Source organism: Octopus bimaculoides, chromosome 8 (assembly GCF_001194135.2).
Source record: "Octopus bimaculoides isolate UCB-OBI-ISO-001 chromosome 8, ASM119413v2, whole genome shotgun sequence".
Lineage (NCBI taxonomy): Eukaryota > Metazoa > Mollusca > Cephalopoda > Octopoda > Octopodidae > Octopus > Octopus bimaculoides.
The window spans coordinates 28,660,333-28,672,932 of NC_068988.1; the positions used below are offsets into that span (position 1 = coordinate 28,660,333).

The 12,600-nt window shown below is 36.3% G+C and overlaps 1 protein-coding gene across 2 annotated transcripts in view; it reads right to left on the minus strand.

The window, feature by feature from the left end:
• Positions 1-11,014, minus strand: part of LOC106867362 (THO complex subunit 4) — an 18,828-nt gene extending 7,814 nt beyond the window's left edge. The window contains exons 1-3 of one of the 2 annotated variants that reach the window (XM_014912213.2): positions 10,656-11,014; positions 3,512-3,550; positions 905-1,060 (exon numbers count right to left, since the gene is read on the minus strand). In XM_014912213.2, coding sequence (XP_014767699.1) covers positions 905-1,060; positions 3,512-3,550; positions 10,656-10,907 — 447 coding nt within the window. In that variant the 5' untranslated portion in view covers positions 10,908-11,014. The remainder of the gene's footprint in view (positions 1-904; positions 1,061-3,511; positions 3,551-10,655) is intronic. The other variant, XM_014912214.2, reaches the window with a different exon arrangement.
• Between the last annotated feature and the right edge of the window lie 1,586 nt (positions 11,015-12,600).

The following is a 12,600-nucleotide window of genomic DNA, read 5'->3' on the forward strand; positions in this document are numbered from 1 at the left end:
GGCACATAAAAGACACCATTTCGAGCGTGGCCATTTTCGTGCGGGTGACACGTAAAAGCACCCACTACACTCTCTAAGTGGTTGGCGTTAGGAAGGGCATCCAGCTGTAGAAACTCTGCCAAATCAGACTGGAGCCTGGTGTTGCCGTCCGGTTTCACCAGTCCTCAGTCAAATCGTCCAACCCATGCTAGCATGGAGGGCGGACGTTAAACGATGATGATGATGAGTCAGAGTCGGTACAATTTTACTAACTCCGACTCCTGCATGTTTTAATGCTTTCAGTATATTTTTGAATATTATTGACTCTTCATTGCCTAATGTAGTAAGTTATTAATGTCTTCAATCATCTCACACAATCTCTTTTGTACTCTCATGTTTTCGGTATACACAATGATAAAGAGTGAGAACAAACCATATATCATCATTATTTAATGCCTGTCTTCCATGCTGGCATGGGTTAGACACTGACTAGAGCTGGTAAGCTGGAGAGCTGCACCAGGCTCCAATTGTTTTGGCATGGTTTCTACAGCTGGATGCCCTTCCTAATGCCAACCACTCACTCTACAGAGTGTACTGGGTATCGTTTACATATCACTGGCACTGACCACAACCATGATTTCACTTAGCTCGATGTGTCTTCTCAAGCATAGCAAATTGCCAGAAGTCTTGGTCACTTTTCTTTATATATGGAGAAAATAAAATAAAAATACATATAAAGTCATTTTTCGTTTCTTCCATATATCAATTTTTGTATGTTAGTATGTACTGGATGAGGCTTGTAATATCTCCATTATGAATTTTTAGTCTCAAATTATTATTTTTTTAACAGCTAGATGTCCATTCTAAAGAAAACCAATGCAAGATATAAAGTGAAGAATTACAGAGTAAAGCTAAAAAGAAGTACCTGAATATCTGAATCATTAACTCCAAAGTCTAAGTTGGAAATTAGCAATTTGCCCTGCCCCGCTGTGCTTATTCTGCCACCAATCATACGTTTTATGGGTCCAGCAGTACCACCATCAAAGAGATCATGTTGCCACACATCAGGAAGCTCTTTTGGCTGAAAAGGGAAATAAAAACAAAATAAAATCAGATATTTGTGTGATACGAATTAGAAAACAGAGACAAAGAAAAAAAGAAAAAAAAAGAAAGGAAAATTAAACACAAAAACATTACAAGTAAACAGATTCACAATGAGACAAGTCAATATTTTCATAGATAAAATACAGGCACAGGTGTAGCAGTGTGCTTAAGAAGTTTATTTCACAAGCATGTGGTCTCAGGTTCAATCCCACTGTGCAGCACTTTAGGCAAAGCCTTGTGAATGGATTTGGTAGGCGGAAGCTGAAAGAAAGCCACTTTGTGTGTATGCACATGCGCGCGTGTATAAATTTGCAATATATGGATTCATAGAACCATGTGGCTATCACAGAAAGCTCCTCCAGTGGATCCGGCTATCATACCACACAGTAATCCAATAGAGGAGTATAGTGCTGAGTTTTATGCAGCTGAAATCCAGGAGATCCAATTGATGAATTCATGAGGAATATATAAACTATAAAATGTCAGAAGGTAGGAAAGGTGAATACAATTATATAACCACTTGTTATCCTTAGGATTACAGCCGTTTTGCAGCCTTCTTCATGTAATAATAATTTCAGTGTATAAGTTATTTCACATGTCTGCACTAATATGCAATGAAGCATTAGTGCATTGATTTGTAAATGTACAACTGTATTGTACAATGAATTTTTGTGCAGGCACATCATCGCCTTTTAACATTCGCTTTCCATGCTGGCATGGGTTGGATGGTTTGACTGAGGACTGGCAAGCCAGAAGGCTGCACCAGGCTCCAATCTGATCTGGCAAGGTTTCTACAGCTGGATGCCCTTCCTAACGCCAACCACACCGAGAGTGTAATGGGTGCTTTAACTTGCCACCGGCATGCGGGCTAGTCAGGTGATACTGGTGTCGACCATGCTTGAATGGTGTTTTTACATGCCACCAGCATGGAAGCCAATCAGGCAGCAGGTGGCAATGACCATGCTCGATGGTGCTTTTAAGGTGCCGCCAGCATGGGGCCGGTCAGCCAGCACTGGCATCAACCACACTCAAATGGTGCTTTTTCGTGCCAGTAAGGCGGTATCAGCCACGGCAAGGACATAAAATAATCATACACTGAAATTATCATTACATGATGAAGGCTGTGAAACAGCCATAATCCTAAGGATAACAAATGGTTAAATAAACATATTCACCTCTCAGGCCTCCTGACTATTTCATAGTATATATGTACATGTATGTGTGTGTGGGTTCTTATGTGCCTTGTCTTAAGTGAATTTCTTTTCTTATATGAAATGTTTCTATAAATACATTTAGCCATTATGGGCTTTAGATTTTTAAAAATTTATTAGAGGTGGTTTAGAAGCTTGCTTCCCAGCCATATAGTCTTGGGTTCAGTTCCAGTGTGGCACTTTGGGCAAGTGTCTTCTGCTACAGCCCAGGGATAGTGGATATGGTAGACAGAAAAATGAAAGAAACCTTATAAGTGTGTGTGCATATTTGTGTCACCTTGTCTTGACATCATGTGATGGATGTAAATGAGCATCATCATCATCATCATACAAATGTTGTTGTCTACTTCCAGTCTTCCATAAAATAAAACCCGTCTAGCGATGGGAAAACATCAACTAGCTTGGAAATAGGAAGGGCATCTGGCTGTAGAAAAATCTGCTTCAACAAATTCTGTCTGATCCATGTAAAGCATGGAAAAGTGGGTGTTAAACAATGTAGAAACAGTCTCATACATAATCATTTTGGTCAACATCTACTTGAACTACTTAAAAAGCAAACAAATCTAAATTTCAGAAAGATGATTAAATATTAGATAAAACATTTCTCCCAGTGCGTAACATACGTTAACAATTTCATATACAGAAATAAAGGCACAGGCATAGTTGTATGGTAAGAAGTCTGGCTCTCAACCACATGGCTCTGTGTTCAGCCCCACTGCATGGCACCTTGGGCAAGTCTTCTATAGCCTCAGGTCAACCAAAGTCTTGTGAGTGGATTTTGTAGACTGAAAGAAGCCTGCCATGTATGTACATGTATGTCTGTGTTTTCTCCCACTACCACTTGATAACCATTGTTAGTGTGTTTACGTCCCCGTAACTTAACAGTTCGGCAAAAGCGACCGATAGAATAAGTACTAGGCTTAAAAAAATAAGTCCAGGGGTCGATTTGTTTGACTAAAAGTCTTCAAGGTGGAGTCCTAACCTGGCTGCAGTCTAATGACTGAAACAAGTAAAAGATAAAAGAAAAAAAAAATTGTCAAAGAATAAAAACATGAAAAAATGTCAAACTGTTTCTTTGAGCTCATGAAGCATATACCTAAGCATTGGTTGTGAATTGAGGGGATAAATAACAGCCTCAAAGAACAATGCCACAGAAACCAAAGACATCACAAACAAGGAAACAAAATCAAATGACTAAAAAAACTAGTTTTTCTCACCAATCTAGTATTGTTGAACCAGGGATTTGATCTGCCTCCCTGTAAAAGATGATGAATTTTTCAACCCAGGTGCAAAATATGCGAAAATCATATATAAAAGTACATTTCTTTCTTGCCAAATTTCAAATATTTTTCTTCGATTTATTTTTTTCTTTAAATGTCCGTCAGATTTGACTTTAAAGTTAAATCTGATACAAATGACTTTCTAAAGTTAATGTATACTTAATTAACAACAATTTAATGAATTTCTTTTCATAAACGCAATGCTTCTACAATCAAACTAGGATTTTAGATTTTTAAAAGTTCATCAGTGTGGTTAAGAAGCTTCTAAACCACATGGTCTTGGGTTCAGTCCCGCAGCATGGCACCTTGGGTGAGTATCTTCTACAACAAACCTAGGCCAATCAAAACCTTGTGAATGGATTTTGGTAGACAAAAAAGAAAGAAACTCATCGAACATGTGTGTGCATGCATACATGTGTGTGCATGCATACATGTGTGTGGAGCCATGTCTTATGCAATGGTTGTCAGTGACCATCACAATCATACAAGTGATGTTGTTTGTTTTCAGTCTTCCATGAAAAACTGATCTGGTCATGGGGAAATATTACCTTGCTAGGAAACAGGTGAGGGTTGGCAACAGGAAGGACATACAGGCATAGGAAACCTGTCTCAACAATTCCGTCTGATCCATGCAAGCATGGAAAAGTGGATGATGATGATATCTACTTTAGCATCACACCAACAAATCTTTCGATATATTTTCCCACCATGGTAAATACCACTACAAGACAACTGCAAGCCAATTCATTGATGGTAAATGTCAATACATTAATAAATTCACCAAGCAGTTTATTCACAGAGTAAATACCTTATTTGATGGCATGTAAGATGCAATATTACCCGCCAGAAAACCACCCTGGGTCTTATCATGCTAAGTTGGGCCTTCCACACAAACTTTAATGTACTAAAATCTTTTCTTCCTGACAATGTGCTGCTGAGATTGGGGTGCATCTAATGTCTGTGTTTCATGCCACCAAATACTGCACTTTAGTAAACAGAGTTTGTATTCACATAGCAAATATGTTGCATTTTCATTAACAATGAAAAGGCAATTTGAAGAGAGAGAGAGAGAGAGAGAGAGAGAGAGAGACAGAGAGAGAGAGAGAGAGAAAGAGAGAGAGAGAAATCAAATTTACTTCATTGATACAGGAATAAACAAAGTTACTTATAAAAACTGAGCCACAAAATGGAACACAGTTTAAAGATAACCAAATTATAAATTGGAGGAAAGAAGAAATATTCTAAAATGACAAATAATGGATTAATGCCTCTTAATCCAGTATGTCATGCTATTGCTATTCATTGATCATCCATGGAATTCTTGCAGCACTATATTTTATATTTCATTTTATGATGTGAAATCTCTGCAGCAACAATATACTACTTTTCATTCCTTCATAGTTCTTTCTTTCAATAATAATTATTAATATTATTTATTATTTTATTATTCCTTCAGTGTTCCTCTTCCAAAATTTCTCAGAGATTCAAGATTGCAGGATGGAATTTTTTTCATCTTCAAATTTCTATTCCATTGTTAACAATAATTTTACTATGTAAATAAAAATGACAAATTTACCATATTTACTCTGTGAATAAAAGATAAAAAATGACAAATTTACCAACAATGCATTCGGCATGACAATCAATTCAGACAATAGACTGGCTCGTGATAGAATTATGCACAAAGAATTTAGAGTGAACCCTAACCCTGCCCATCCCTACGTACCAGTTATAGTCACCTTCCTCTAACTGGGAGGGGGGGGTATGCTTTTACACATTTTTACCATCTCTCTTTCTGTCCTATCATTACATTAACCACTTATCTCCAGGCATAGAACCCCTTCCCTCACCTGCATGATCTCGTCTTGCAAGTTACCTGGTCACCTCACTGGTGCCAGCTTTTATAGGCACTTAGTACATTGTGTAAAGTGAGTGGCACTAGAAGGGGCATCCAACTCTGTAGAAACAATGCTGAAGTAGACATTGCAGCTTCGCAGTCCTCTCCTGTTGAACCACCCAATGCATGCCAGTATGGAAAACAGATGTTAAATGGTGATGATGATGAATGTAGAATTGAACACTGTAACTTAAAAAAATGAGAGCAAATGGCAGAAGTAACTGTGAAGATTGGACTTAGTTCCTGAGCTTATATCTTAACCTCAAAACAGCAGAGCTGAATATCTTACAAGCAAATTCAAGGCCCACATTTTTTCCCAAAACTTGAAAGTCATAATAAAAAAGAAAAAAAATTAAATTAAAAAAAATTAAAGTAATAACCTATCAAGATGGTAAGCATTAGTAAGTATTATTTATCATCAATTTATTGTCATTTAAATTGAATTTTCAGACTTCAAAAGTCTGAATCATAACACTACTTTTAATTATACAGTCAAAATCTTTTCCCACTAGTAATTCTTTATTAATAGATTCTGTCTAATGGAATCTAAAAAGTAATTAATTACAGAAGTAAACTTGTGCTCTCTCACTCTTAAGTATTGATTCTAAACAAAGCAAACACTTTGTTCTTTGGTTATTGTCAAGAAATACAAATACCAGTTTAACTATAAAAAAAAATTTCTCCATTTGACGAGGCACAAACTCAGTTTTTTGTAATGTAGGAAGAACAAAATCAACTTATAATCATTCCATCCCTGTACATAATTATGTACACATACACACACACATGCACCAATAACTCATCTACTTACTGTACTGCATTATAGATCATCATCATCATCATTTAACACCTGCGTTTCGTGCTGGCATGGGTTGGATGGTGTGGCAGGATCTGATGGGGCCCAAAGACTGCATCTTGCTCCAGTCTCTGCTTGGACATAATTTCCATGGCTGGACACTTTTCTCCGATGCCAACCACTTTACCATCAGCACCAGCAAGGCTGTCATGCAGTTTGCAAGACTATATGAACCCGGTGATGGGGAGGGAACAAACTATGCTATGAAAAGGGGTGGGTAGGTGGTGTAGATGAGTACTATAGATTTTGATCAAAACTGTAACAGACAGGTGTAAACAGTCTTTATACAAAGTATCTTTGTAAGGAGAAAATGACAGATCTAAGGGCTTCAGTAAAATGGATAGACCAATTTGCATATATAATGTATTCTAGACAGTTCTATTAATCATTAGCATATTAATTGTTTTGTTTCAATGCAACTACACTAGAGGATATATCAATAGATTTTAGCCCTAACTATAAACACCTAGTCATTAATACTCATCATTAAGTTGTATTTGGAATGCATATTAACATGAAGCTTGTATCATAGAATCAAGGGCAGCATCTGACAAGATGGTATCAAAGAGGTTAAAATTAAGTAACAGGGAAGTCTAAGGACGATAAAAGCATGATACTTTTCTTACAGGGAAAACGTGTACTTTTTAAAGGTGTCTGTGATAAATAATTCAAGATTTGTGACCATCATAATCATTGATGATATACAAGGTATGTACATACGTTTGAGACTAGGTAATGAACTTAGCAGCATATACTGGAGCACACTTGACAAGGAGAATCTTTATTTGCATGGAACATGTAACTGTCATTTTTATCTCTGAGAAACTGTAAATATTGGCTTCAAATGTTGGAATGAGGCCAGTAATTTCAGGGAAGAATAAATACCCAGTGTCCAACGGGTATTTATTTTATTGACCTTGAAAGGATGCACGGTAAAGTTGACCTCAGAACATAAAAATGGACAAAATGCCACAGCATTTTACCCAGCATGCAAATGATTCTGCCAGCTCACTACCTTAGAAACTGCAGATATTACGACAGCTCGCTATATCACTTAACAAGATCATGAACATTCAATCTGCTGTCATCTGTGGAGTTCTAAGTTTTAAGTCATCCGATGTCAACTGTGATGTTTAGCTGTCATCAGCTGATAACACTCTTCCATGACCACCAAAATTTTACTGGAATTTCCAATGAAAAATGAAGAGACTTATTTTTTTGGAGTTATTTCCTATCCAGTTGTCACCCATCTTCTGGTTCCAGTATGCGATCCAAACTGACCAATAGGAACAAACTTTATACATTTTCTCATGACAGTTAGTTTTCTTACTGCAATACCTGTGAAACTTTGAGTAATGCAGGTCTGAGCCACAAACTACTTACACATATATTGGAAGTCATTGTCGTCATGGCACTCCGTTGGTTATGACGAGGGTTCCAGTTGACCTGATCAACAGAACAGCCAGCTTGTGAAATTAATGTGCAAGTGGCTGAGCACTCCACAGACACATGTACCCATAACGTAGTTCTTGGGGAGATTCAGCATGACAAGGCTGGCCCTTTGAAATACAGGTACAACAGAAACAGTGAGAGAAAGTTGTGGTGAAAGAGTACAGCAGGGTTCGTTACAACCCCCTGCTGGAGCCTTGTGGAGCTTTAGGTGTTTTCGCTCAATAAACACTCACAACACCCAGTCTGGGAATCGAAACCGCGAGTCTGCTGCTCTAACCAATGGGCCATTGCACCTCCACATTGGAAGACATACACATATATGAAAGTTACTTTCTATGGAATATTTAAAAGTATTCCCCAACAAGTCCTCAGTGTTTTAATTAAATCAGAATTTCCTTTTCATGACACATACTTTCACTTGGCAGTCCTTTTGCTTAATAATATTACAAGACTTTCTGAGAAACACCACCAATACAGCTGACATTATTGTCTCCACCTGCTTTTTAAAAAGTAGTCCAAACTTCCAAACATCATTATTAGAGCCAAGAAATTAAGGCAGTGAGCTGGCAGAATTGTTAGCACACTGGGTAAAATGCTTAATGGTATTTCGCCCATCTTTATGTTCTGAGTTCAAATTCCACTGAGGTTGACTTTGCCGTTCATCCTTTCGGGGTCAATAAATTAAGAACCAGTGAAACACTGGGGTCGATGTGATCGACTGTCGCCCTCCCCACAAAACCCAGGACTTGCATCTAAAGTAGAAAGGATTATTAGATCCAAGAAAAAGGGTGATGAGCTGGCAAAGTTTTTTTTAGCACACAGGACAAAATGCTTAGTGGCATTTCTTCTAATTATGTTAGGAGTTCAAACTATACTGAGGCTCACTTTACTTTTCATCTCTTCAGTGTCAATAAAATACGTGCACTGGAATCGATGTAATTGACTAACCACCTTCTAAAAAACTGCTGGCCTTGGGTAAAATTTTTTAATTAGATCCAGGAATACTTTATTAACTGTACATTCCTTTCGATCGATTTAAATGAGTCATAACAATCAAGTTACAATTCCTATCAATGCCAACAAGCAAGTTTCATTTGTGTCATTTAAAATGCTAACACATCATTTATTATGAAATATATGCAGATATCACGTACTCTCATACATATTAGCTGAAGTCCTACATAAATATACATAACAAACAACTGTCCACTCATTGTTAATAAACAAACCATATGAATGAAAATGTATCTTTTATTTTAGGCTAACTTTAATTACTCTTAAATCAATTATTTGTTTTTAAACAGCCATTTGCATTATTTCAAAAAGAAAAAAATTCTGGATGAATTTACAACCAATATGCCATCTAAGTAGAACAACAGTTTACCAGTTTCTTTTCCAAGACAAACAACAATAGGATAAACGATGATGCCTTGAAATTCTAACTTGGCAAATTTGATTACACGTGTAAAAGACTAAGCAAACATCACAAGATTACATTAAAAAGAAACATCTGATAACAATTAAAGACATGAATAAGCATAAATTAATTAGTAAAGTCTTTCTTTAGTTCGTCCCTCATCCATAATAATTATTTAAAAGGTATTTTAGATGTAACTGCCAAACAGCTGTGTGTTCTTTATAATCTATCAATAAATAATATTCGACGCTCTGGAAACAGCATCCGGCAAACACTTCCCGCCATGCCACATCGATTTTTCTTTACAAATTCTCTTCCTATTTAGCTGTTATCTCTATCTTAAAGTTTGGGACAAACTTGTTCTTTATGTACTACGGAACAAATTAGCTCTGGTCTTTGTAAATTTTTAAAAAGTAAGTCAAAGACAAACTAAAACGCTTATGTCACCATTAGCATGAACTAATATCACGGAGAGGCCGTTGAAACTGTCATTTTGGTGTTTGTTACGGAGTTCAAATCCCAAAGAGATCGGCTATTTTTGCATCATCCATTGTAAATGAGGAAAATATATACGGATCAATAGTTGGTTTCTTATATAATGGTTTTTGATGCCGGAAAAAAAAAAGTGGTGGGATTTTCAACGAGATTTTTTTCTGTTTAGAATTACATATGATTATGGTTGGGACGAATCTTCAGAGAATCGAGAAATATTAAAGGAGGTGAATGAAATGTATTTAAAAGCAGCCCCCACAAGATGAATGTTGTGCAGAAGATAAAGATTTACACGGGAAACAAAGGGATCTATTTAAAAGAGGGGAAAATTTGTATCAAGCTACACCTTGTCGCTCTAGATTTTATTATTTAAACCGCTCAAGGCGAAATATCTATAAGAAGGAATTAAGATGTAAATAGCAGCAACAAACTAGTTCAATGATTAAGAAACAAATTACAAAAATAATAATGATTAAATATTCATTTAAAAAGTAGATGATTCGTAAAACTGAGTCAATAAAATGGAACCTGATATAAATTAAACTGAGACACCATCCCACTAGAGAAAAATAGATGGTACGAGATGATATCATTTTGCACTTAAAGAAGAGACCTAACTGTCCATATTATGGTTGAATGTACCTGGTTAACAAATAGATCCGTGACATGTAGGGAAAGAAAAGCCTTAAACCATATAACGGGTCAAAACAGTTTTATATCTTCTACATCTTGGCTGTTATTTATCGCGTAATTGTACTGTAATTATATATCCACTTGAAACAAAAAGCATCACCGATCAATTGGGGGTGAATATACATCAAGGTGTGAATATACTAGTAACAGTTGAGCGCCGTGTTTTAAAAAAAGAGCCAGTACACACGTATCAAAAAAACATTTAAAGCATTTTGAAAATGTGAATAGCTTTGAAAATGGTTAATATAAATTAGAAAGGAAATGAATTTCTTACTCGCATATAAGGCGCCGGTCTGTTGGAACTTCTTCGTCTTTGAATGCCTCCTCCCCGGCTTCTGAAATTGAATCCAAAGCTTCCTCCACGGTTTGGCCGACCGCGGCCGCCTAGTGCGCCCCGCGATCGGGTAACGCGTCCACCGCGGACTCCGCCACGTTTAATTCCACCTGCTCCACCACTGCCGCCTTTCTTCTTATCTAATTTAATGATATCGTCGAGACTCATGTCTAATTTATCCATGGCAGCCATCCTTTAACGATTCCTACCTTTTCCCTTTCTATGGCGTTTGCTCGTTGTTAGTCGACACAAAACATCAACGTGCAAAATAAAAATGGCGGTCCCGTGTGTGAGGCATGATGGGAAGTGTCCAATATCAATATATGAAATAACACATTTTTTTAATATTTCAATTGAAACATTTCTTTAAAAGATACGCAAATATATTTTTTTTTAATTATAAGAAATATAATAACACATATTAAATATTTAATCGAAATTTTCTGAGTACTGTTGTCCTCTCCTGGGATTCTAAACTTTGTTAATCTTTAGTTATCTGCCCTTATTGAAGAAACTATCTCTCAATTTGCAACGCCAAACCTGTTCCATGAGAAATAGAAAATACCCTATTAGGACTAAATCCACTCTTAAGATTTTTAAAATTAATAGCTGAAGACAGAAAAAAAAAATCACCTCTTTACTGTCTTATATTGATGCTTATAAAGGTGTAAAGCAAAATACATCAGTTGTAGTTGACACGCATCTAAAAACCTTCAAAAGTCCTTAGTAATACCAGATCCCAATTACTGACGGTCTCTCTTTGCTATCTCATGTCTACAACAGCAATCACTGCATCCTAAAGACTGGTCTTCCTCATTAGGGCAAGGAAAATTGTTTACATCCCATTAATTCGTTAGGGTGAAACGTACAATGGAATATTGTTCCCACGTTTAGGTCGGCGCTTCTACTATATGGACATCCTCGACTGTATTGAAAGAAAAGTAATTTGACTAATCCATATGAAGTCGCTTGCCAACATACTCCAGCCCGGATCCATTCACGTGCTGTCCCTTGTGATCTCTGCTTATCGAAGCTGGCTGGTTCTACCATTTCGATCCAAGCCCATCCGACATTTCCTTATTCATTCTATATCTACCTCCACTAGACCCCTCATTCTTCCCAGGATATCGATCCTTGAAAAGCCCTTATCACTTTTGACTAACTGGTACTCATTTTTTTGGAGGTCATTCTCTTTTTTGACCCTCTATTGAGGCCGGATTATTTGTCATTGAGGATATTTTTTGGTTGAATTCATACTTTTTTTTGTGTTATTGTTGTTTAAAGTAGGAAATTATGATCATATCAGATTGCTTATAATTTTCTTTCTTTTTTTATTTTCTGTCTATCTTTCTTTTCGTTTTTTTTTCTTTTTGTAACACATTTTTGTGTTAAGATAGGATGGCGTTATACGATAGATTTTTGGTTACGATTTCTAGCAGGTCAAACGACCATAATAGAGACTCCATCGTAGAATAAATAATTTTCAAACTGAAATATGTGAATCATTAATAATATATTTCTCTTGTTAGTGTTTTCTTTTTCTTTCCTTTTTTTTTAAACATTTTTTTTTAGAGATAAACTAATTTATTCATTCAAACTGGAGTTACGGAAACTTTGCCTTTAACTTTCCATTCACTCTCGCAAATACATGATATCAATAATGCTTTCGCAATAATGATTTGAAATAAATGGAGGAAAATTTCGTGCACTGTTCGATCGCCGCAAATTACAGCAAACTGAAGCAATTTTATGTAATGGAACAATAAATCCATGAAATATATATATACACAGTTACAAAGCATATTCAAGGCATATCTTAATCTTTTTAAATGCTTGACCACTTTCATGCTCATGTGTGCGATCATGTCATTGTATATTTTTGTTG